The 26,346-nt window shown below is 41.7% G+C and overlaps 1 protein-coding gene and 1 long non-coding RNA gene across 7 annotated transcripts; one reads left to right on the top strand and one right to left on the bottom strand.

Moving 5' to 3' along the window:
• Nucleotides 1-1,228: 1,228 nt before the first annotated feature.
• On the bottom strand, nucleotides 1,229-7,654 carry LOC115597112 (uncharacterized). 2 transcript variants are annotated; one of them, XR_003987014.1, is made up of 3 exons: nucleotides 7,569-7,654; nucleotides 6,980-7,137; nucleotides 1,229-3,259 (listed from the first exon to the last, which is right to left on the bottom strand). It is a non-coding gene; the product is annotated as an uncharacterized LOC115597112 (long non-coding RNA). The 2 variants fall into 2 exon arrangements; XR_003987015.1 differs by having other exon boundaries at nucleotides 7,068-7,137.
• Nucleotides 5,920-24,666, top strand: ikzf1 (IKAROS family zinc finger 1 (Ikaros)). 5 transcript variants are annotated; one of them, XM_030442794.1, is made up of 8 exons: nucleotides 5,990-6,214; nucleotides 10,567-10,620; nucleotides 10,790-10,903; nucleotides 18,023-18,292; nucleotides 19,857-20,024; nucleotides 21,691-21,816; nucleotides 22,312-22,446; nucleotides 22,975-24,666. In XM_030442794.1, the coding sequence occupies exons 1-8, from the start codon at nucleotides 6,070-6,072 to the stop codon at nucleotides 23,676-23,678; spliced, it is 1,716 nt and encodes a 571-aa protein (XP_030298654.1). In that variant the 5' UTR covers nucleotides 5,990-6,069; the 3' UTR covers nucleotides 23,679-24,666. The 5 variants fall into 5 exon arrangements, with proteins under 5 accessions (XP_030298659.1, XP_030298654.1, XP_030298655.1 ...); XM_030442798.1 differs by having other exon boundaries at nucleotides 6,194-6,214; nucleotides 10,567-10,664; XM_030442795.1 differs by lacking the exon at nucleotides 22,312-22,446.
• The last annotated feature ends 1,680 nt before the right edge of the window (nucleotides 24,667-26,346 follow it).

The raw sequence follows: 26,346 nt of genomic DNA, 5'->3' as shown, positions 1-26,346 counted from the left end.
TTCTAACTCTGGGTAGTGAGCTCTTGCTTTGTCCTTTTAAACATTCGCTCGCTCACTGACTCACTCACTTGCTCACTGTGTGTGTGTGTGTGTGTGTGTGTGTGTGTGTGTGTGTGTGTGTGTGTTCATTTCAGCCCACACTCTGTGTTTCAGTCATGAAGGGCAAAGAAAGGGACCATACAGAAAATATTTAGGGAAGTGAGGATTTCCTGCATAGTGTTAAGTATCTATAATTAACAGTATGCAACATCAGGTACAACAGATGCATTATGAGTAACATTTTGGTATTAAACAAAGAGACTTTGCTCAGGAGGAACACATTAATATACAGTTTGCAGTGTATGATGCACACATCAGAGGTGTTTTCTATATGTGTCTGTAACACAGATCGACATTATTAAGTGTCTGCCAACTATAGCTTTATGTGTGTGGTTTGTGCAGCTTCACGCTTCGACAGGAAATAGGGATGAGCTGGTTTTCCTGTTTCTCTTCATCTATATTTTGTTTAGATTTACATTGCACAAGGACTTTTTTTTCTACTTGAACACACTACTGACTTTGTGACAAGTTGAAGTTGTGCGATCACTGATGCATCAAGATTTTAATCCACATGTCAGCTACATTATCTGACATTCATTGACATTAAAAAGGCGCTACAGTAATTAAGTATTTGGTGTACGTAATGTTGGGGGTCTCACAAGAGACAGATCTGAAAAAGATTGGTCAAAATTGAAGCTGCAGAGGCTGAGATATCCTAACACTTGATAACAATTAACAAGTCAAAATAAAAACGTATTGGAGCCTACATTTCCCATAATGCAACAGTCATTATTAGGGATATTTTTTCAAGCTCTGAAAGCTCCATTTAGAGCTACAGAAGACATTGTTCAAACCGTATCGTAGTCTCTGTGAGGAGCAAGAGTAAACTACTCAAATTACTCACTGCATATTACACACTGAAAAAAGTAATCACATTACTTAAGAAGCTAATCAAAAGCAAAAATAGTTAGACACATTGTTTGTCACCTAACTTCCATTACCCACGCGGCTGCACTAAGGGCTTTAGACAACTTGAAATCCCTTCCACTTACATGTCGTGCGTCATTCTGTAGTTAACGTTCAGAAGTAGAAAACAAAATAATCCTAACAAGACGTCTGCCTGACAAGACGGTCAGCTGTTTGCTTATTGAGGCTATAGATACAAACAAATACAACGAACAGACACGGGTGACTTCCAAATGTAATTTAATGGGTAACGTTAGCAAGCCAGCTTAGAACACTCCCGGTGAGATAGCGCACATGTCCACTTGCAAACGAACATTTACCCAGTTACATGACTGCATTGTATTGTGACACGTTAACACTGATGACAAGTAAACTAGACTTCACGTGTAAAAGACGTGTACATTTTCCCTTTAGTAGCTCAGAGTCAATAAACATATAGCGACATAGCACACCGTAGATTCCTTCAGATTTATCCTCTCCTTTGCATCGTCGTAAATCCATCAGATCTAGAGAGTGCACTCATCCTTTTGGCTGGATATCAGCTCACAACTCTGTTAGTGATTGACATCTAGTCACCACCAGTTAATGTGTTGAACAATGTTGAATTTAAGGCTAAATTTAGAAAGCCAGCATTGCCCATTAACTACTTTATGAAATGATGGAGGGACCAGACTTAGTTATCATCAACTAAACCATTTTAAAACAAATTCCTGATCATTGTTTCACATACGTAGGATGTTTTGTCGTAAATCATGAATGTCCCTTTATTTTTTCTTTTAAATTGATATTGCACCCAAGTTTGTATGTTTGCCGTTGTGTTTAAAAACCAATAAAACTGCGTAAAACCCCTCTCACAGCAATCATAACTCTATTTGCTAAAGAAGCCACCCCCCTCCTCCTCCCCCTCCTCGTCAGATTTTCCAGCCTGTGGTCTGAATCTCATCACCGGCTCCTTTTCAAAACAGGCTCACAAACATCATGATTGATTCAGCCACTATCCTCCAGGATCTCTCAATGCCTGCCTGGGCTCGAGATTAATTTCCTTTTCCTCATCTTAATTTTTACTCATCGCCTCTCCATAAAAAGGCTAAATGTCAAGCATGCCTGACTCCTTCTAGTGACACGTCTATTCCAGCAGATAATTACCATAAGGAAATAGATGCTTTAGTGTGCAGAGGGGAATTTAATTTACTCTGACATCCTCACAGCATAATGCATTCCTAAAGAAAGGGAGTTTTTCAGTTTGCAATTGACTTTTTAGATAAATTGGACTATTTAATGTGATTATCAGCCTTGAACGTCTTTGACTTATTAAGGTGTTGAAAACAATTAAGGGTTACATGCTGCTCTTGCTTCCAAATGTGAAACAGTGAATACTGCTTAAAGATCCATGAAATAAGAAGCAGTCGGAGCCTTTTGTTCGGTAGTCGCCCGGCTACATTGCCTGATGATGTTTTGAGACTTGCCAGGTAATGATATTAATTACAGCAACATGGCTTGCTTCAGGTTGTGGATTAACCCGAAGGCACAGAGGGTAATGTTTGGTTTGATTTGCAGTCGTGGATTACAGTCCGTACATGTAACGTAATCTTGAATGCTGCAGAATTAAGTAATCTTATAAACATTAAAGCCCTCTGCAGAAAGATCAGTCAACGTGTAGGTGTTTCCACAGGAGCAATAAGAATGTACACGTTTTTTGGAAATCAGACGTTATGATGATGACCAGCAACTCTGCCAGCGGTGAGCATTGATCCCACCTCTGCAGCAGCTTCTCTAAAAACTCGACTGAATCATTGTCCTCACTGCATTTTGCCTCTCAGACCCACAGCGAGAGAAGCTGCTGTGTCACTGGGACGGTATCTCAAGGAAGACCACAGTCATGATTGGACCCCCTCTGCGTTCACCGATAGCGCTGAGTCACATCTCAGTCCCAGCATTCCCTCCGTGTGGCCTCATGGAGGACACCTGCTCACGTCCAAAAGCTGCAAGCGCCTGACCTCGCAGACAAAGCAGCGGTGGCCGAGAGGCTTTGAGGAAGTCTGCAAAGCGTTGCTGCAATCCGTATTATGAGCCGTGAAGACACAGCAGGCCACAGTACTCCTGCCCAAAGTTCCTCCTTTTGCAACCAACTGCCTGAATGCTGTGCTTCTTAGGAGATAAGGGCAGCCTCCCACGAAAGGTGACTCAGCAATCCAGCACACACGGCCTCTCCTGAGATAAGGGTTTCTCTGAGGGGCCTGAGGACTGTGGGATACTGGGAAAAACAGTCACAAGCAGAGAAAACAGTGGAAGGTAAATGCAGTAAAACCACCACATGTTCAGGAATATAAAGTACAAACTCCTGTGACTTAATCATACATTTCTGAGTGGCAAAAAAGATCCACTTTAATAGTATAAGCATGAGTAATTTGAAACACAGTAATTACAGCCAGCATCCACTCCAGCAGATATTCATATGAGATTATAATGACAGGACATATCTGAAAATGAGAGGTGAGTTACTTTAACCAAACCAGAGGTGTGACTCATTACTTATTCAAGAATTTCCATCAATATTAATCCACAATTTATATTTCTTAGAATATTCTCAGACAGTATATCGGCACTCATCACTCATCGACTATGAGATTGCAGTGGTGGAAGAAGTATTCAGATCCGAAAGTACAAGTACTAATACCACACAGTGAAAATAGTCCTACTCTGTAGAGTACTCTGTACTCTGTAGACAAAAGTATGTCAGCAAACTCTGCTTAAAGTATCAAAAGTAGATGTTATTCTGCAGTCAAATGCTCCCTGCCACATTAAATTGTATGTTGCCTTATAGTGCTGTAGCTGTTTAAGGCTGAGCTAGTTTTAAATATTTTACAAAGTATATAGTTAAATCTACAGATATGCATCGTATTCTATAAGATCATCATATGTTTAAAGCGACGAGAGGAGTCAACTTTGTGATGACGCATCATCTAGTTTATTCAAATTTGTCTTTATGTACCTGAATTAGCTTAAGCTGTCAAAGTTTGTTCTCAACCCATTAATGTTTCATTGTTCATTTACAGAAAAATTCAAAATCATTTTAGAGAAACATTTTCACTTACAGTTTCACTGTAACTAAAGCGGTGAGACAATTGTAGTGGAGTAGAAGTACAATAGAGTTACATTAAACTGGAAATACTTTATTTAATGGAAAAACTTCTACTTAAAGGAAAACTCCACCGATTTTATATATTAAAGTGTGTTTACAGGTATCAAGAAGTACTGTAGATGTGAAAAAAGTAGTAAAAAGCCTTGTAATCTTATAAACTGCCTCCAGTGATGTCAAGTTGGATTGTTGGTAATGTAGGCACCCGGTAAAGCATTCTGCTGGTCTAGTCTACTCCTATAATGCTGTTGGACTCGTTATGCCCCGTTTATAAACAAATGAACAGAAGAAGTGATACAGCAAAACCCACACATTCTTCTTCCTTTTCAGTACCTGGACTACATTACCCACAATACAGCTGAGTGACATCACTGGAGGCAATTAATCCGATTATTTGCATTTTCCTCTGAAGCCACAAAATACTTGAACATATATATATTTTTTTTCACATTTGCAGTCATAATCCCCAAGACCTGTAAACACACTGTGTAAAATTGGTGGAATTAGCCTTTACGTATAGTACTCACTTCAGTGTACTCAAGGGCTGCACAATTCATCGCAAGATAACCTACGTTGCAGTTATTATTACTTGATGAAGGTAAAATGTGTGACACATATTATAATGAATTACTGTAGTGCTGAAGAGATGTCCTGCTCTACAAATCCGGTTCAACAGATGTAAGAATACATGTTTGTTTGGTACAGAACCCAAGAAATGTCACATCAATAAGATTAATCATAGTTTTTCAGTGGAAATGAAAATTGTGATGCAAAAATGATCATTCCTACTAATTGTGACTCACAGTGCATTTGTAATATCTGTGAAAATAATTGAAATGTGACTTTCTTTCCATATCGTGTGCCCCTAATGGACCTACGTGTTACGTTCCATCACTGTGGGATTGACACTTAGCTTGGCGTGATAAGTAAATAGGAAAGTAATTATTCAACATCTGAAACGTCTAAATAGTGATGCACAGCTGCGGCTGTGCTGCAATCGAGCAGACTGTTCTTATATGTTACGTTTACACTATCAGCATGGATTATAACAGGAGGAAGGGGATGAAGAACTGCACCTGATGTCAGGGTTGTGGTGACAGTTACTTATTTACATTCTACGCTGTGTGTTCAGTTTCAAGTCACTTCCAAGCAGTTGTGAATTTAGATGATGAGACTCTGCGGCAGGCAAAAACTCGAATGTTCCAGTTAGAGAGAGTCTGGCAGAGCTCGTATTGATGGAAGCATCTGAAACTAAGATATCTCTGATGGGGTTGGACTCATAGAGCAAGTGTTGGGTTGTGCACAAAACCAGAGGGAAAACCACATTTCAGAGAGTGTACTAATGCATGCCTGCAGGACTGAGTGGTAACTCAGCATTCATGCACTTTAAAACAGAAAGTATCAAAGAGTCAAATGGTGAAAAAAAGAAAGAAAGAAAGAGAGAAACTATTTGCTGAGGTTGAGACATAATCTGGACTGTGGACACTTTGCTGATGTGATGGGGTGGGACAGGAGGCTGTGACACTAAGGGGATAATGACTGCAGAGAAAGAACAAAGTCAAATTGAAGAGGGGGAAAAAAACTCATTATGTGGGAAAGAAAACAGTTGTGTTAATTTCATGGATTTGCTTCAGCGTGCCAGAACAGGTGACAGAAGGGGAGCTGTCCAATATGCAAGTAAGGAGTCCCCCCCCCCCCCCCACCCCATCGGTGAGAATGAAATAAATAAACAATGAATGGTCCACTCTCCTCGCGCGCCTCATCCCATCTCATGCATGGCTGCCAGTAATGGTCTACTGGGTGTCAGCTTTTATTGGCACGGCACAAAGCAAGTGCCAAGGGCTCGGCGGCTCGACTCCCCGCCGCAGACTCGGCCTGTGGATAAAAGCAAGCAAAATGCCCCAGTCGAGCTCAGAGACATAGTCATGTTGGGCTGGAACGAGGAAGTGCAGTGGAGAGGGGAGGGACTCAGGGCGCAGCTCCATGGGGCCGCCGCGGCGCTGCGACCTTCTGCACATGGAGCCGGGGAGAGTTGGAAGAACTTCATACTGCAAACTCAAGGAATAGCAGGTAAAGTGACTTCCACCGCGCTTTTCAGCTCCACTCTGATCTTAAAGGCTAAATCAAGACCTCTAGAATGAGCTCGTGTCCTCTCGAGTTTTTTAGGAGACGTTTGCACCTGACTGGAAAAGACTTTCCTTATAGTTTCGGTGCAGGTGCGCCGCAGCATCACATCCCGTTTAGTGCGCGTTATTCTCTGCTGGTACAGGACACGTAACGGATTAACAAAACAGACAACCTTTTAGAATTAAGTACAGGGAAATACGTTCATTTTCACACTTCATTTTGTTTCTCAGTTGCCAGAAAATTAACAGAAATAATGGAATGTTCCCCATTTTCCATGCGTCTTTTTCTTTTGGGAACATATGGATAAATTATGTCCTAATATCTTTAATTTATATAAAAATATGAACCCGATTTATAAGATTTACTGCTAATTATCCACGGATTTCTTTGTAATTTTAAGATGTTTAATCCGTTTTTACATTCCTGTTGTAGCACCTGTTGCGACAGATGTGCGCACTCAGTAAACTTCAGATCGTTCCTCTCGCCTGAATCCTTAAATATTAAAAGACGAATTCACAAAAAAAATAAAAAATAAAAAAAATAATAATAAAGCTTGTCATGAAGATGTATATTTGCCGGGACCAAAGTCCAAACCGTGTGTGAAGATATTTTAGCGCTGCTTGAACAGGAAATCATTACGCACAGACCAACGCTGTCTCTCGCGTCACATTTCAGTTAATAATCGATAAAACTGATAATGTCCCGTACCGTTAATCTTTGTTTTCACCTGTTCGAGCCACAGTCTCGGTTGTTAAACGTCTGTGAGATGAGAAGGGGGGGAAAGAAAGGCACATACCTATTGTAGGCAGGACTTATAAAACTTTTTACACCGCTGACACTGAGGTGGAAAGTTGTTCATCAACGCCCTAACGAGAGAAACAGAAAGATTCACCGTCAGACTTGTGGCGGAAATAAAAGTTGTTTGTCGCAAAACCTGATCTAACATTTTCTCTTTTTTTCCTTTTTTTTTTTTTTAGCCCACATTGGCTTTTGATCCAATTAAAATTAAATTCAGCCATCATACATTTAGCTTTAAAGTGGCGTTTGTGTGATGAAGTCAGTCAGTCTTAAGCTGTGAGAGAGCGTCTTCAGTTTGTGTCATCTGTTTTAGTCAGAATGGATGCAGCTGAAGTTTACTTATTTTTCCCCTGAGGGTGAAACATTTCAGGGAAGTTAATTATTCTGTAAATTCACTCAAAATCCGACCGACATGCAAATATTAAACACAAGCTAACAGAAACAAGTTTGATTTTCAGATGTTAGATCTACTTAAAACTCAGAAAAGGAACCCCAGTACCTGCACAAATAGGACTTTTTCATAGCTCGCTTGGAAAGAGAAGTGCTGAAAGTGCTGCAAATCTTTCTGTAGATACATCATCTTTCTTGTCAGTAGAAACAGAAGTAGGAAGGGGTGAGGAGGAGGGGGGGGGGCAGAGGAAGGCAGACAGTTATTAAAATGATTGTACTGTCTGAATAGCAGAGTAGTGAAGTGTGTCAGATGCAAATGAAGGAAACTTCTCTTCGGCGCACCTTTACTCTCCCCTCACCCCCTCGATAGGCTCCCCGAACACATCCGCTAACACTATCTACCCACTTACACCCATACATTTCATGAATTACTGATGAGAATCTCCATGTGTGCATATGAACAAAGGTGTCCATGCACCACATTGCTTGCCAGTGTAGGATAATCTCCTCTCCTAAATGGTTGATAAGAAAGCGCCCACAGCTTCATCACCCCTCGTGAAAACCCACAAGAGCGAAAACAATAATTCAGATATTTTCATTAATCGTCAGAAGGTGGAAACTTTTAGTGTGATGAAGCTGGAGTCATAAAGTGATGATATAGCACGGTTCCTGGTGTATTTAAATGCTGTGACATGTTTTATTGCTGCCAAAAAAATCTAATTGTCATAAGCAGAAACGTGTGAAAGTATTTAACACGAGCTTCCTTGGCCTTTTGTCGCACTTTCCTAATTTTTTTTATTAGGGTTTAATCATTGCATTAAAGGTTACAGATTTTATAGATTTACACCATAATGTGGAATTATTACTAAAAGAAAAATGTAAAAAAAAATAATTTTAATGACACAAAATTTCATTCAAACACTTGAGAAATGTCTTTTCGGGACATTGTCTTGGGACATGTGTTTCTTCCTGTATTCCAGTGTTTATTCATTTTAATCATGTATCTTGTTCATACACACACACACGCTCGCACACACCGTGTTCAAGCTTCCTTCTGGGTATCCAAACTTTGCTGGTGTGGTCCCTCAGTATCTGTTAACGGTTTCGTTGTTTCTCATCTCCACCCTGCTCCCTGGTGTAGCTTTTACATCTCACTATGAGAAGACGCCTCTAACCTCCCCCCCTCAAACACACCACCACCATCCACCAAACACACACACACACACACACACACAGGAGGGGGGACCGAGAATTCTGTCAACCCACAAGCCTCTTCCTGCCTCTCCTCACTTGACGTACTCAGACCAAAACTTTTCCAGTACCCCTGCGCTATATGTCAGAAGTCTTTTCTGTGACTTCCATTTCACTTACTGAAAGATTCCACCTGCCCCCAGTTCACACACACACACACACACACACACACACACACACACACACACACACACACACACACAGCGACGGGGGTTACAGGAAAAATCTCTCTTTGATTTGATTGAATAAATGAAAAGGAAAAGCAATTGAAGCTGGATGTAAACATTTTAACTGCACATCACTTCTTCTTATCAAAAAGTAGAACTTTAAACTTTGGCCCGAACAAAATGAAGGCCCAGTGGGTAAAGATGGAGGTGCAACTAAAAACAATGTGGGTAAAGTTTTTTAAAAGGTGACAAAAATATCTGTAACATGCAGAAATTGAAAACGGCATAACAGTATCACGTTGGGCTCAAACTGAGAGGCTACTTCCTGATTATTCTCCATGCACCTTACTTTCCACATGCCTACGCAAGTGGGTTGTGACTGCATGTAGGAACTCTCTTTTTTTATTTCTGTCGAAGCCCCCACACCAACGCATCCGTGTTTCCCCTCGCACCATCTGCCCAGAAAAAAGGGCACATGAGAATATACCCCCCTCTGCCCCCAACCTGCAAACTCCAGATGCTGAAGAACGCCGCTGCAGAGTCGTAGCTCAGCAGAGTTAACACGCAACACTCCCGTGTTGTGCTGAGCGAATCATCTGCACCAGTGACCTTTGCCCCCCTCCTCTTCCTCCGCTCACACTTGCGTCCTGGGCGTCTTCGAGCTCCTGACTTGACTCCGCAAAATACTGTGCGTTGCGACAGAGCGGCCCCGTCGCTTCCCACTATTTGTTCCAAATGTGTGGAGCCATCTGTCAGTAAAACAGGAAGGCCTAGGTTCCCCTTCTCCCTTGGGCTTGTTTCTCTATTTTCGGGAGCTTCACTTCTCCCTGAGTGGCTGCTTGGACTGGGCAGCGGCCCCACCAAGGGCTTCTTGAAGTGGCGGAGCTGGGGCTGAGGCTGTCGGGCCCATCTGCTGCAGGCTTGAGGGCCATCCATTATTAATGGGGCCACGAGCACTGGTGACTCCTCAGATATTCAGCCCTGGCCAAAGGATTGCTTCAAAAAAATAAATAAAGAGAACTTCTCTGTCCTTCAGCCTGCTTTTCTGCCTCTCCTCGTTTCTCTGCGCCTTCCTGTTGCGTTTGCTCTTCTGACTCTTGCCCTCCCGCTGCTATCTTCTCCTCTGCCTCTATCCATCTCGCTGCTCTTCTTCTTCTCTCTCTCTTTGTTTCTCATTGTGGCTTCCATGCGTCTGTGCTCAGGCCGCGGGCTCAGCGATGCATGCTCAGTAAATTAGAGAGAACATGAGCGCCGATCAGCTGGGCACGGCAAACACCCGCATCTTCGTGACCCGGGGCCAGTTAATTTTCTGCTTAATTTTGCGGCAGTCAGTTTGCATTTTTGGATGATTACGTGGCAGGAAATTAACAATAAATAACAAATGTGGTCTGAAAGCCCATTCCCGGCAACCCCCGCGCTACCAGCGGGCCCCCATCAGCCGGAGCCAAGCCCGCTCTCCAAGCTCAGTCTCTCTGTCAGACTTGTAATGAAAATGTCTGTAATTCTTTGTAATGTAATGTGGGGGACAGTGGTGCGTCGGCTGCTGTGACAAGAGTGATCTCACCGAGGTGACAAAGTCACGCCGAGAAGTACACTCTTTACTCCACTCTAGCTTTTTATAATGTTGTTTCTTCAGCCTGCACTTGATTAAACTTACACACATCTACATCTCTATCTCTCTCCCATTAGAGTACTTGCACCGCATGGAGACAGAAGAGGCCCAGGAAATGGCCCAGATGCCAGGTAAAAGACTGCCTACTGCATGATTGAGCCGTAGAGTGCGAAAGGTAGATACAATAGGCCCGCAAACAGGTTCTTACACCAGCCGGAGGTAATTTTGCTGCCCCCGAATGAGACACGTCGAGGGGTTACGTGGTGAGTGATGGGTGTTTGCTGGTGTGTGTCTCCCCAGGCAGGGACAGCCCCCCTGCCAACGAAGCGTCCGAGGAGGCGGAGGAGCCCATGGCCGTCCCTGAAGACCTGTCAGCCGGCTCCACCCACCAGCAGAACAACAGAGGGGACAAAGGTACGAGGCAGCATCTCAACAAACGCACCCACAGCCAGTCAGAACATCACTGATGCGTGTGTGTAAATTAAAGGGGCACTATGTAGTTTTAGAGAAGAGTGTTAAAATTTACGATATTAATGAGGTAATGACACAAAATCCACCAAATATAAAGAAAGTAACACAAGAAGATCTTTCCCTTTTGATTCAAATGTCTTTCCTAAAACGACGTGGTGCTCCTTTAGGAATAAACAAGTCTTAAGTGTGTGATTGCTACATTAGGTTGAGTGTATCCCATGAAGCAGCAACCAGAAGGAGTCAGGACCACTGCAGTGCCTTTCCCAACACTAATGTATTCATTCCCAAAGCATCCAAATCAGTAAAATGGTTAAATGAAAGCAATGTCAGTATCAAAAGCAAAACATATATATTAAAAAAAGGCATAAAAAACGTTCTCATAACTAAATCCGATACACATCCAGTGGGAGATATTTACCCTTTCAAATCCCTTGGAAAAATTAATTTAAAGCTGCAAAGAGACACATTTAGGTCATTGGCAAATAAGGTAAAAAAAAAAAAATCCCTTTGATCCATGGCATGTCATTAATAAGCCGACTCTTAAGGAATAGCTAATGTGGCCTTGATTTGAGTTTGTGAACATCAAGCCAGGGAATATCATGGTGAAAATAAGGATGAAGCATGCAAGGGGGATTCACATCGGCGCCGTATATTTATCTCAAGTGTCCCAACATGAGTGGCTTGTGAAGAAACAGGAAACATTCAAGGTGGAATCATTATTGGTCTTTGGTAGCTAATAGGTTTTACGAGACAGTAAGATGAAACACGGTTTTCATAGGATAAATGATTTAGATTAATAATAAATATAACGATATATATTATTTTTCTTATTATCACTGATTATTCATGAAACTCACAGCTTGGTAACACTTTAATATGCCCACCCATTGCATTCAGATCAGGTGAATCCATTTAATTATTTATTCTATTGATTTAATTAGATCGTGACCAATTACAACAATAGCAATAGGAAAATAAATGCATAAAGAATAAAAAGGTTTGAGAAAATTTTAAAGATTAAAGATGTAAAATGTGCGACTCAAGATCACGAAAAAGGCGGCTTATATATTTCTCAGGACATCAGGGGAAAAAAATTTACTTCATCGCAAAAAAACAAAACAAGAATGACGGCTGACCATCCTATCGGTGTTTTTATGCTCATCCAGATAACGGCAAAGATTAGCAGCACACAGTCAAAAATAAAATGTCAGAGGAAACTGAAATAGGATGTGTAAGAGTTTCCTAAGAAGAACTTGCCATCAGGCAGTTTCAACACTCCTGGAGATAAAGAGTTCAGGAACAGGGCCAAGCTCAGAGAGAGATCAGCGCATCACTACACCACATAGGTCACGCACCTGCACACACACACACACACACATATATACGCAGACACACAGACACATGCTTACTCACAAAGGATCTCTGTTTGAGCTGTGTGGCGCCCAGCAAAGGCAGGGAAGTGTTGAGCTGCGATGTCATCAGAACAATTAAAACATGGTAAATCGAGTTAGGGAGCGTCTGTAGAGCCATGTTTTATTTTACCGTGTACATCTCGTGTCAGTCAACTGATGGATGTGACAGTACAATAGAAAAAAAAAAGAAATAGTCAGAAGGCAGTTGATTTAAGTGCTTGACTTACATCAGTGGAGATAAAGAAAGTAAAGAGGCCACAGTTGACGTCTCGTATGTACGAGCTTTAGTTTCTGTTCATTCCCTAAACGGTATGATCACTTCACACGTGTCTATATAGGGACAGAGAGAAAGAGCCCAAAGTGTGAAAGAAGGGAAGTGCAAGTATCTGGTACATCTATGCATCGCTGCTTCTGTGATAAAAGCCAGAGTAAGTTATAATTATCACCTAGGATCATGTGCTGCTCAGTTCTCTGTCGTGAAAAAAAAAGGCAAAAAGCAGGGGGGACTATATGTGGGACACGGGACCTCGAAGTATCGAAAGCTAAAAACCTCAAAACCTAGGTTGCTTCCTGTTACAAATAATTCTTCACAGCCTGGGATCATCATAGTTTGCTGCACATTTACAATGCTGCAATTCACACACATATGACTCACAACATGTGGGAGGCTTATAACGCTTAGTGAAGCCTATTCCAGCTCAGCATGTTCAGTAAATTGCCACCAAAATGTGAGCAAAATTAATTGTATTGCTTTGCTGGCTTAAAGTGGAAATAAGGGACATATTTGGTTTAAGTCACAAGGCCGTACAATGACCTTCTCGACATCCCAGTGAAACGATTTCTCTTTCACTTTCAGTGATTCAGACGGAGCTTTTGCTATTTCAGAGACCTGAGACAAAAAGGGGAGACTGAGCTGAGTCTAGTTCCCGAAAACATGGAGGCGAGTTTTTTTTTTAAGTGTGAGGGGAAAAGCAGGCTGTTTTTGGTGTTCCTGCAAGTTGTGTTGAGTGTGTTGCTAACGTGGTTTAACACATGTGGTTCCACTATCTTGCACACAGGGTTATTTTCAGGCAGTGAGAGCAGCACTAGTCAGTAACAGGAACCTCCAGCAGGCTCCCTATGTTTCCACACTGCAGAACTAGAACACGCTCGCTAAGTCGCCTCCAGTCTGCCATCGACATCCACCAGTCCTGCTTGATTATTTCTTATTTTATACAAAAATGCTTCTTTAACACTAACGCCATAGCGTCTTTTTTAAAGTTAATCACATCTTTGTCATTGTTTCCTTCTCAGTTCACAGAATGAGTTACTCCAATCTGGGCATTAGATCCACATTTCAACCGTTTTATTGCACCCTTTCTTGTTTGTCTATGCTGAGAGCTGACACTTGCTTCCCAAAACGAGCAAATCAGGATGTGTGACAGTGACAAACATCATGTAAAGTAAAAAGCCTTCTTCCTTCTCCCAATTCAGTCACAACTTCCCCATATCCATGAGAAGTGGGTGGCAGCCCGGCGTTCATGGTTCCCTTCTGTCTGCTTTAGCCGGCTGATAACCTCGCTGGTGTATTCAGTGTTTTAGGAACTGACAACCAAGATAAACAACAAAGTTTTTTCAGTGCATTGTTCCAGAAATAAACGACATGTACAGAATGCCAACATACACCTGCCTTTTGGGTTTAAATTGAGAAGTGATTCCTGGATCACTGACTACATTCCCACGTCCAGATATGTGCCTCTTTTACCAATACTGGATGGCAATAGTCTGATGAAGCCTTTTGGTTGGTGCAAAATTCCGCAACTCCCTGTTGACATAAGAAAAGTACCTCAATTTCTGCTGTCATTCAGAGGTTTTGTGGCTAAAACTATAAATGAATTAGGAGGGTTGAAAGTTTTGCTTTCGAGCCCTGCGATATGCAAATTGCACAGACCTGATCACTTACCCATCACTTACTTAAAAATCCCTTCAGCTTAATTTACTTACAGGTACATCATCATTAAAGTGCATATGCCTGTCTGAAAGAACCTTAGTGGTTTAGGTGAGAAATTCACACACACGTTTGCAAAGTTTACAAGGTAAAAAATTCCAAAACGATGACTCTGGCTGCTTCGCGCTGGTGGTGATTGGTGCAGTGAGTAAGACACGTGCACAACCTGATTTTGCATTTCACAAAATGTCACGTAAGGTATAAACGTGTTAAGTCAGTGATCCCCAACTCCCGGGGCGTTCCTCCGCCGTTGCACGGAAAATGTGGTGAGATTTGAAGAGGCTAAAGTAATTGAAAGAAGAAAAAAAAAAACCTGAACACCACATGTTGAGAGTGTGTGTTATTGAGCGAGCAGTTAACTTTAAAAGATAATGGAAAAGATAACGCAAACCCAAAATAACAGGTGAATAGTTAAAGTAGGGAAGAAAGCCTTAAAGTGATGGATAAACATTTGAAATAGTTAGCTTAAAGTTAGATAGAAAGGTAAATTAGATAACATTAGCTAAACTAAAAGTAATAAGGACATGTTAAGAATAGGCAACGGATAAAAATAACCGATAAATAAAGAAAGCTAAAAGTAGTGGATACATGGTCATAACATGTTAGCTAAAAATAACAAATGAATAGTTAAAGTAAGGAAGGTGGCTTAAAGTAATGGAGAAACAGATGAAATAGCTCAAAGTGTTGGATAGAAAGGTAAAATATGTAACATAAGCGAAACTAAAAGTAAAGTGCATGACAAGAACAGGTAACATTAGCTAAAATAGACAACATTAGCTAAAGTAACGTGGTGAGAATAAAATTTGTTTAGAAGTAACTGATAGATAGTTGAAGTTAGCTTTAAATAGCCTAATCGATAAATGGTTAAATTAGGTAACCTTTGTTAGTAACCGAGTCATGGTTAAAATGGATTATAAGTGAAATCCGGGTAGTTCACAGTAAATAGTAAAATAGCTTGAAGAAATGGGTACATAGCTAAAATAGGTAGTTAGCTGAATTTAATGGACACAAAGTGAGGTAGTTATGAGGTATTAGATGAACAGTGAAAAAGCTAAATGTGATGGATAAATGGGGACTTAAATTGGTCAAACAAAGAACAGTTTGATAAGGTAATGTAGGAATGGTTCAAATAAATGGTAGTGTATATAGAAGGGGTAGTTTCAGTTCATCTGACAGATTATGCGACTGTAAAGCTCAAGCTTAACTCCTAAGTGAAATGAACCCCCACTTAAATGCATCATTTGCCTCTGTGCATTGTAATTAGGCCTCTCTTTTGGTTGTGTAGTATATTTGGTAACTATTCACTCACAGGTCCGTGTCGTAACTGTGAAGACTTTCCTTCCCTTTGCGTGCGTGGCTGGCTTCTCCCTTATCTCATCTGCTCAGCAAAAGACAAGGGTTTGTCCAATATATATAATTTTTTTTTTACAGATGAGCAGATTGTTTGTCATGCTACAGCGAATAAAAAAATAAAAATGTGTGGAGATGGACTGTCGGATTATGTGACTTTGATCGGAAAAGCGATCGCAAACATCTCATGGTCCTCTGTAAGTGTCGCTCCACTCTGTGTTCTCTATAGGTCACAATTCTGTGCATTTGGGGATTCATGTTTCCCTCAGTGGCTTTCTGTGAAACCAAGACTCCTAACTAAAAAAAAAAAAATAGAATAAAGCATGTTTCAGTTACAGGCTGTTTTACAATTCCTTTCCCGTGCTTCCCTTTCTGTCACTTCTCCATAATTCTTGGTATTTCAGTTAGACAGGCCCTCTTTCTGAAGCTTCCCCTTTTCCATAGATTCCTATATTTCATGATTTCCACTTCTTCCTCTTCAGTTGTACAAACAAGAGGTAGCGGCGTGGGGAAATCAGGCTGTCACTGTGACATGCAAACCACAAGCTGGTAGCTGTGGGACTTGCATGATCTGTCAGTTGTTTCTAAAGCTCACTGGTGGGAAAACGAGGAGCTGGTCGATCAACAGGGAGGACACTTCTCCTTTTTCTGATCATTTTGGGAACACCAGACCTCAATGACCCCAATGAGACTTTCTTATTGTTCCACAAGTAACAGTTACGCTAACCAATCGTGCAGCGTTTACTCTCTGCACTCTGAAAAGCTTGAAATTAGACTGATTAAGACCCTTCTAAATGGCGAAAAAAGCTCAGATGTGAGTGTGTCTTGCGTGTGCCTGTGTGTGTTCATCATCTTCTGTTGTTCTGATAGACACCGCTGTCGTCCCTAGTTTCACACAGCTTCCTGTGTCTCTGTTTCCTGTTTATCTTGCTGTCATTTTTTTCACCAAAGTGTGATGGTGTGAGATGATCTGTGCGTTTCTTCATCTCTTTGCTGACATCCTCACACATTCGACATGAGCTATCCACCTGTGTGTCTTTACGAAATATTATGCTACTTTGTAAAGAATGAGCGGTAGAGTCTACAGTTTAAATTACTCGTCTGTGGCTTTTCTTGGGTTGTTTCACAAAAAGGCCTGAAACAAGGGGAAGTTTTTGAGGGTTTGATGTAGCATCCCGGTAAACAAGGGACATGTCGTATTGTGCTCTTAAGGAAGTTTGTTTTCACGAAGCTGTGGTTGCTGTAGTCACATTACAGTGTAGTTGCAGTGTTTCATCCTAACAAAAGAAATAGGGAATGAACAAAACCATATTTACAACAATACAATTTAAGATCAGTTTAATAGCTGTGAAAAACATTCTATAAAGAAGAAAGATTTTTTTTATGCCTAAAAAAACTATATGACCAAACTCACTCTGTTTTCATTACTGAATAAACTGAATAAACAAATTAATCTTAAGGGACAACACAGTTTCTTGCTGTTTTGGTTTGTTTATATGTGGCGGACCCTGCCACCTTTCTAGCTTCAAACAGTGTTCTGGGGACCTTATTTTCCTCTGAGAACAGCTTGTCTATTCACTTATGGAAACAATAAATATCGCTGAGTTTGAATTATTACCTTGTTAATATCAAAAGTATGAGTTTAACTTTTTTCTCCAAAACTACATAGTGCCCCTTTAAATTCCTCAACACATCCCAGTCTTTGTAAAAGGAGTAATTGTGTATTTTATTAGAGCGCGAAACAAAAAGAATGACATGGCACTTTATGTGTTAAATGTCATGTCTCATTCGGAGAAAAGAGGAAAAGGAAATGTGTGAGTGAAATAAAAAAAAGTTTATGAAACCATCCCACCAATATAAAAGGGCAAACAATAAGACAAAGATGAATTTAACAGTCACATCAGGTCAGGCGAATGAGAAAATATAAAATAAGATAAAAACATAGTGTTTAAGAATGAATCTAAATAACTAAATACTAAATAAAACTAAATAAATGACTTAATGTTTAGTCAAATAAGAAATTCATCTGTGAGGCGAGTGGATTTTATGAACATCTATGAGCAACATTCCTTCATTCAGTGAGGACAGACAGAAAGGTTCACAAAATCGTTTGACTTTTCTATTCTGAAGCCTTTCAGAGCAGGACAAAGGCAACTTAAAGGCTACATGACAGTGTTTCAACAAGCAGCTCTATCTGTTCTCCTGTCACAGCATCAATATCACACTGATAAATTGCCCATCTTTAGTGTATAACATCATGAAAGAACCATGCTCGTATTCTAAACCGTGGCCCCCCCTTGCCCTCTTTTCCAGCCTGTAACATTAAAGTTGAGGCTCGCAGTGATGAGGAGAATGGGCTGGCCTGTGACATGAATGGCGTGGAGGAGGAGGAGTGCGCGGAAGACTTGCGCGTGATCGATGCCTCCGGGGCCAAGGTGAACGGCTCACAGCCGAGCCCCGAAGCCAAGGCCTTCTCCTCGGCCGGCGGTATCCGGCTGCCCAACGGGAAGCTCAAGTGCGATATCTGTGGGATAGTTTGCATTGGCCCCAATGTGTTGATGGTGCACAAGCGAAGCCACACTGGTAAGCCACCTGCAATACTTCTTGCCCTTCCTTTGCACCCATGTTCACTGTTAGTGTGAGAGGATGGATCAGGGGTAGAAAGGTGTCTGCTGTGGCTCCCCCTCATGTTTAGAGCTCTTCTTTAGGCTTTAAATGGCAGAAATGAAGTGAGTGCTCAACCCCTGCTATTGTTTGGCATTAACACACGCAGTATATACTCTAGCTTTGTGTCTTCTTTGCCTACACACAAACATTAGCGATATAGTCGTAGAAATAAACTGTTCTTATGTTTGCAGTCACCCTCATCCTCAGTAGTAGTTTCAATGGCATCCTTGCGTTTGGCTGTATGCATGTAGATCCTTCCTATCATGCGTGAAATAGACTTTGAGCATACCATTAGCATTCATTATTGTTCATCTAAATGCCTCTGAATTACCACATGACAAGCAACAGTAGCTGATCAAATTATTGTGCGAGAGAGAGACGAAAGTTGGTCCGAAAAAAAAACATGCCCTCAGTCAAGAAACAGGATATCTGCTTCAATTAAATGGGATCTCTATGAACTGACAATTATCTGGCTATTAAAAGTTTTTCAAATTTCAAAATTGATATTCTATTGTAATGAAGCCAAACCAGTGGTGGGGAACATTTTTGAAAAAGGCACTTAACTGTCAAGCTTTAGAAACTAATGAAACTCAAAATGGAAGAAAGGAACACTAGACTAATGTAAATGCAAAAGAAAGTACAATAAAAGATATAATGAAGTGCCTCCTATTTAAATAGAAAATATTCTGTGGCGAGTCTTTGCTCCTGAAATGCATTTTTAATGAATTTCTTTTTTTTATATATTTTTGCTGCTTCACTGGTGACTCTTATTTTATGGGGGGCCTTTGAAAAAAAAGCCATATTAAAACGTTCTCACAGAATGCCACAACACTCGGAGAGGCTGGATATTGGTTTATTCCAGAAGCGCTGATCAGGAAGACTGGCTCTCAACACAAAGTGTTTCCTTCGCTTTATTCAAATGAGGCTGAATTTGCATTGTGATGTGCCGCTCTTATTTTAGAGACGAAGAAGAGGAAAAAATGAGATTTTCAGATCAAATTGACCTAGGCAATGGTGCATTACGGAACTGGCAGGCTGAGTCTGAAAGGCTCTTGTTCGATCAGAGCGCCAGAAGTCGGTGGGGCAGGGGGAGCATGGAGAGATGGAGTGTCACTCTGCTGTGAAACCCTCCCGCAGGCTGCTGGATCGCTCTCTGCCCCGGAGATGCTCTATCATCCGGCTTGTTCTGGCACTCGGGCTGCTTGTAGCGCAGTGACCCCGCGATCCCACAGCAGCAGTACGCCTTTTCATCCACTCAGAAAAGACAAAGACTTGATCATTGTCAGTGGAGGGATCAAACATAGTGAGATTAGGGAGAGTGGTGCAATCGAGAAAAATATTAAAAATCATGAACTGCCTGGTAGGCTACATAAGAAACATATGAAATTGTGTGCCAGTTATTGTTTTTCCTGTTCTTTTTCTGTGTTTGTCTTCTGAATCTCTTTGCAGTAATGTGCGTCTGTTGTGTTCTTGTCCGCAGGAGAGCGTCCGTTCCAGTGCAGCCAGTGCGGTGCCTCTTTCACCCAGAAGGGCAACCTACTGCGTCACATCAAGCTCCACTCAGGGGAGAAACCCTTCAAATGTCACCTGTGCAGCTATGCCTGTCGCAGGAGGGACGCCCTCACCGGCCATTTACGCACCCACTCGGGTGAGTATGGGAAGCTCACCCACACAGAAAACTGCTGGGTGGAAGCCTTTACAAAAAGGCATGAGACGCTCTGCAGTGCATATGCGCTCTGTGCTCTATAAGGGGAAGTTGACAGGGTGTAGATGTGGTGTCACTTTTTTTTTTTTGCTAATGCTTTGCAGAAGTATGTGTTAATGAAAATTTTGGGTGTCAGTAGTACACTTACAAAGCTTGCTCTAAATAGTTTAACAGAACGACAACCTGCTACATTTTTTTGCACACCAGTTTCAACTTATGATTTGCACTTCCAGCTGTCTTGACTAACAAAAATAAATGACAAAAATAAAAGTGTGGATGTGCATGGAAGTGAATGAATTGAAAAAGCAAAGGTTGCATCAAAAAGAGTACAAGCATGGGTGACCTGTGCTTTAAGGATATGACTGGAATTATTTAATATATTTATTTAAAGGCTTAAAATCAACTATGTGTTGGTCCGTCTCACACTCTGCATTTTTCGACCTCACTACTTTGTTTCTGACTGAGCTCCAGGCCCATTCATTCCTGCTGAAGCCTTTCTTTATAAACAGCTCGCAAATATGTAGTTTCCTTTGCTATTTCCAAAACTCCCCCAAATCTAATATTACTCAAACTGGAGTAAAAGGTGCATTTGTCAGGAACAACTTTCAGCTGTGGATTAAGACACACTTGCTACTGAGTATTTAGAGCAGCAGGAATTGGGAAGTGACTACACCAAAAATAAACTACAGTGCTCATGTGAATAGTGATGATGAAAATGACGCCAAGTGGCTCGTTGAGGTCTTTTTTCTAGAGGAATAAAGGGCTGTTGGTCCCATATTATTTTATTTATTATTTGTATTTTTGACATTTTATTTATTCAACTGTTTATTTATATAAACTGTATTTAGTTATTCTCAAACTGTCTTTAGTTATTCTCAAAATTCTGCTGCCCATGGGTTGGGCATGAACTTAAAGTTCTAAATAAAGTTCCCAACCCCCACACCACAATATTTATCAGTAATTCACAATATTGAGGGAAGCACCTAATAAAAAAAGGATCTTGGTCTTTACTTCACTCTATATTTTCAGGTCATTCACACAACCCTGCAGTGGCTCTTTGCCTCACAACAAGGACAGGAATAACCCTCCGTTGAGGAAAATGTCAATTCCTTTTTTTTTTTTTTTTTTGAGGATTCAGCTTAGGAAAAACCCTCCATGCAAAGGTTTTTTTTTTGTAAAAATGTAAACTCCCCCAAGTTGTTTTCCCAAATTCCCCAAGAATTCAGAGAACATGACCTCAGTGACCTAAGAAGTAGTCAGTAGCCATGCTCATGCCATAATGAGGAATTTAAAATTATGAAACCGTGTGGGCGGTGCAGCTAGGCCTTTTTCTTGGGCTTTCTGTCAATTAAGTTTAAGTAGGTGGTTCTCTTTTCTTTGTCTCACCACTGTTCATACTGCTCAGCTTGTCTTTTTCTTTTTGTTCCATTTAAAATGTGGTATACTGAAACTATAGCTTCCTGTGTCTGTCCAGAAAAAGACTAGAACACCAGATCAGATTAACTGCAGGTTGAATCATTATAGTGTGACACACAAAAATATCTAATTTAATGCCACACAGAAACATGTTCACTGACATAATAATTAACACAAATAATTTTTTCTGCAGTCGGAAAACCCCACAAGTGTGCTTACTGTGGGAGAAGCTACAAGCAGCGCAGCTCTCTGGAGGAGCACAAGGAGCGATGTCACAACTACCTCCAGTGCATGGGGCTGCAGAACAGCATCTACACAGGTTGGTGCCCTGCGAGACACTCACTTACTGCAGCTCTCACCCAGATCTGATGACCCGCTTTACCGGGAGAGCAGGACTCGCCATGCATGTGTACCATCCCGTCAATGTTGCTGTCACTAAATGCTCCAACGGGTCAGGTTGAATTACTCCCATTTCTGTTTAAATAAGTTCTATAGCTTTTCAAAATCACTGCAAAGCTAATTAAGTCAATTAAGCCATGTCGGTAACAAGTTCCGTATTTGTCCGTATATACTCAACAGTCACAAGTTGAATGAAAACACCGTAAAATTCTCGAGAAGCACATCCACACCTCATCTGTGAGCATGAACAGATTTACAGACCAAGTGCTTCACATGTGTCAGAATAGTCCGCTCTGTGCTCTGTGAGGAAGATACCGTCATGTGTTATCAGGCGCCAGTTTCATCACTTTAAGCTAACAAGGACAAACTCAAATTACCTTGACTCTGAAATCTACTTTTCTGTCTTGCTTTCCAGTAATAAAGGAAGAAAGCAACCAGAATGAGCAGAGGGAAGACTTAAGCCAGACGGGATCTGACAGAGCCTTGGTGCTAGACAGACTAGCTAATAATGTAGCTAAACGTAAAAGCACTATGCCACAGAAGTTTGTGGGTAAGGGCCGAAATCTGCTTCCTTTGTGTAAATACAATGTCGCTACTTTGGATGGTAAATAAGTGTAACTGCTGCACCAATGAAAGCTACCTAGGTGAAGCTGCAGTGTGTTTTGTGTTCGTTAGTGTTGCATTTTTCCTTGCCTACCTGGCCCTGCAGAATGCATGTAGTAGAAAGACAAAAGTCTCTGTTTGCAGTTCAGCCTGATCAGGAAATGTGCCTTTAAATTATTTAATTGCTGCTAGAAAAGTCTATGATTTAATATTTAATGAGTGTTTAATACTGTTTATTAATTTTACATTAAAGATGATTAAAATCTCCATAACAAAAGAGGTGAAAAAGAAATATAAATGAGCTGAGGGAAATGCAAGTCTCAGCCTAGAAACAACAACGGGAGACCAGAAGAGTCATTTTCAGACCTAGCTAGAGAGGAGCAGGCTCAGTGATCAGATGGTGAAATCACAGGATGTGGGTGAAAGCTTAAGTATAACTTTCACACTGATCTTCTGTTTCTGTCTGGCCTCTCAGGTGACAAACGTCTGTCAGACCTCTCCTACGATGGAGGAGCAGGTGAGCTGATTCAGCCCCACGTTATCGACCAGGCCATCAACAGCGCCATCAGCTACCTTGGGGCCGAGTCGCTCCGCCCTCTGGTTCAGACCTCCCCGGCCTCCTCTTCTGATGTAGGCATCGGCTCCATGTTCCCTCTCCACAAGCCGGCCCCCGAGGGCCACACAGGGACAGGTCTGTCAGCCAAAGACAGCGCAGCTGAGAACCTGCTGTTGCTCTCCAACTCCAAGTCTGCCTCCAGCGAGAAGGACGGCTCGCCCAGCCACAGCGGCCAGGACTCCACAGACACCGAGAGCAACAATGAGGATCGCCCAGGCGGGACGGCCCCCGGTCTCATCTACCTGACCAACCACATCACATCTGGGGTGAGGAACGGCGTCCTCCCTCTGGTGAAGGAGGAGCAGCAGAGGCAATACGAGGCCATCCGGGCCAGCATTGAGATGGCTTCCGAGGGCTTCAAGGTGGTGACGGCAGACGGGGAGCAGGTGAGGGCGTACCGTTGCGAACACTGCCGCGTTCTCTTCCTGGACCACGTCATGTACACCATTCACATGGGCTGCCACGGCTTCAGAGACCCCTTCGAGTGCAACCTCTGTGGTCACCGGAGTCAAGACCGATACGAGTTCTCCTCTCACATAACGCGAGGGGAGCATCGCTACTGAGCCCCGTCGATCGATTTCACACAGACAAACAGGTGTACATATGGAAAACATGCTACACACTCACTCATTGACATGCACCTAAAATAAATGCATAGAAAACGTAAAATACATTGTTGATGTCTGAAAGTTGTGTTTTTTATACAAAGTATGCATGTTTGTTGGACACAACCAGGGGCGATGGACAGGAGGAGAGTTCGCAAAGATACCAGAATGACCAGCTGTGGATTTGGGGGAGGGGCCCATACAAGATACTCGCCCAAATGTTATACTACGCCCCTGGATGCAACTATTCATAAATGCTTTTATTTTCAAGCCGTGCTCAAAAGGAAGAGTAGTTCATCCGTCTGTGTGGAAGAAGCAAAATAATATTTAGTGAAGATGACGCAAGTTACTTATTTACAGTTGCCTCATGTATAAAATGTATAAATGTGTCTTTTCTTTTGGAAACCAGGCAGCAACTTTTTTCTAGATTTAAAAATAGGAAAGATTTCCACCCTAACATTCACAAATACTATCTGTCCTGAAGTGTCTGAAATGTCAATAAAAGATTCCATACTGCAGTTTTCAGTGCATTTAAGTGTCGGTATAAATACAATCAGAAGAAACGCCACAATCACTGTAGATAACCTCGCATTTCCTCCCAAAGTTTCAACCTGTTCTCGTATTTGTAATGACCTACATATTATTTATATCACAATGACATGCCTGTCTGTTTTTGTATTTATTACGGTGATGGATCTTTGTCTGTAGAGTAGTTAATAAAAGCTTCATCTGTCCAATTGTACTAAATGTTTCTGAGGTGAAAACATGACTGCTGCTGGAAGTTATTTTTAGTTTTATCAAAAGAACTTGTTACCCTCTGTCCTAATGTTTCTTTTCTGATGTTGGCTATAAATTGTTTCATTTTTAAAATAAAGATGAGACATTTGAGGTTTGAAGGAGCTTTATGCTTGCATAAAATATCAATAAAGGATATTTTATATATGCACAAAGAGTGGGGACGTGTTTTATTTTCCAGTGAATTGATCAACTTTTTAAATAAATAAAGGCTTAAGATTCTAGGATGCAGATACTTTAATAGGATAGTTTTTCTTTACCAAGACTTGTCAAAGATTATGGAAATGTCCACGTTAAATTGATCGAAGTCTGTCGTAAATTAAGGCCGGGCTCGTCAAAATGATTCCTGGCGTTAATGCAAACTTTCTCTGAGTCTTGCTATACCGTCTGACCTTCGTAAGAAATGTGGAGATTTCATTTCACACTCTGGAACCTTCTGAAATAATTACATTTAGATGTCATTCAAGACGCCACTCACTCCTACCTGTCAGCGAAGAGCCAAGAAAGGAGTGAATGACTGGCATTCAAGTACAAAACAGAAAAACACTGAAAGAACATTTACAGTGAGGGGTGAATTAATAAACAATTCTCCACATGCTGCACAATTTACGCGTGGTTGTGGAGTACAGTAAATTTTCCTAAAAAAGCAACACATTGACTTTTTTCCTCAGTTTATTTGTCGTTATAAAGCATCATTTCTATGATTTCCAACTAAAACATTCCTTCAGATCGTATTAGAATTTACGACGGATACCAAACAGGATAGGAACACACAGTTAACACATCACAGTGGCATTTGTCTGCACAGGGACCCTCGTGTTAGAATTGAGACATCAGGGGAGTACTGCTAGCATAAGCAGCATGCACACACACAAAACAGACGCTCACACACACCAGCATGGTGACATGTGCCGTGTTCAGGACCTGAAGAGTCCTGCTGGTCCTCTGAGGAGCAGCAGCAGCACAGAGCTGGGACAGGGAGGATCAGGCACTGGAGCAGAAGGCAGGGGCCGGGGCTCTGAGGGCCAGGCCTGTCTGGAGAGGCTCAGCCGAGGCCGGCAGAGGAGCTCGGCGGCGTTGTGCGGCGACAGCCTCGTCCAGATGGCTGCTGTGTGATTTAGCAGAAACGGGAAGCAGCTGTGGCCAGCACCGAGCCCCCCCACGCTTGACTGGGACCCAACAGGGGAGGGAGGGCATTTGCATGAGAAGGATAATCTGGCCAACCAACGCTGGCCCTGCCAGAATCCCAAATCTCACTTCCCCTTTCAGCCAGCTGACTGAAAAACTCCTTTAAGAATCAGACTTAACCACTTCCAATTGTGTTGCTGACTGGATCCAACAAGATGTTGGTGGTTTTCCACACTTTACATGACTTTGTCCCATTAAAGGCGGCCATAATAGAATCCACTGGAAACTTTTTTAATCTGGTCACTGTTTCAACTGGTGGGCTGGCTGCACAATTAAATATCACATTTGATTGCCCCTCTTGATTTTCTTCACATGACTGGATGTCTGTCTGGGAATCAACAATGCGCAAAAAGGCCCTTCTGTATACCTGAATGTTGTCTTTGGTGGCTGAAAGTAAATAAAATACTGGACTTAAAGGATAACTACACCAATTCTACTCATTAAAGTGTGTTTACAGGTCTTGTTGAGAAGAAGTTGTATCTAATCTGATAAATTGCCTCCACTGATGCCACTCAGTGGTTAAATTGCATTGAGGGTAATGTAGGCAGCAGGTTTAGAAAAGCAGTCTCACTGGTCTTGTATTGCTCCTCCCACACTGTTGGACTCATTATGGACAGTTTATAAACAAATGAACAGAACTGAT

The sequence above is a fragment of the Sparus aurata genome, chromosome 15 (assembly GCF_900880675.1).
Source record: "Sparus aurata chromosome 15, fSpaAur1.1, whole genome shotgun sequence".
In the NCBI taxonomy this organism is placed as follows: Eukaryota; Metazoa; Chordata; class Actinopteri; order Spariformes; family Sparidae; genus Sparus; species Sparus aurata.
This window is presented reverse-complemented; position numbering and strand designations above follow the sequence as displayed.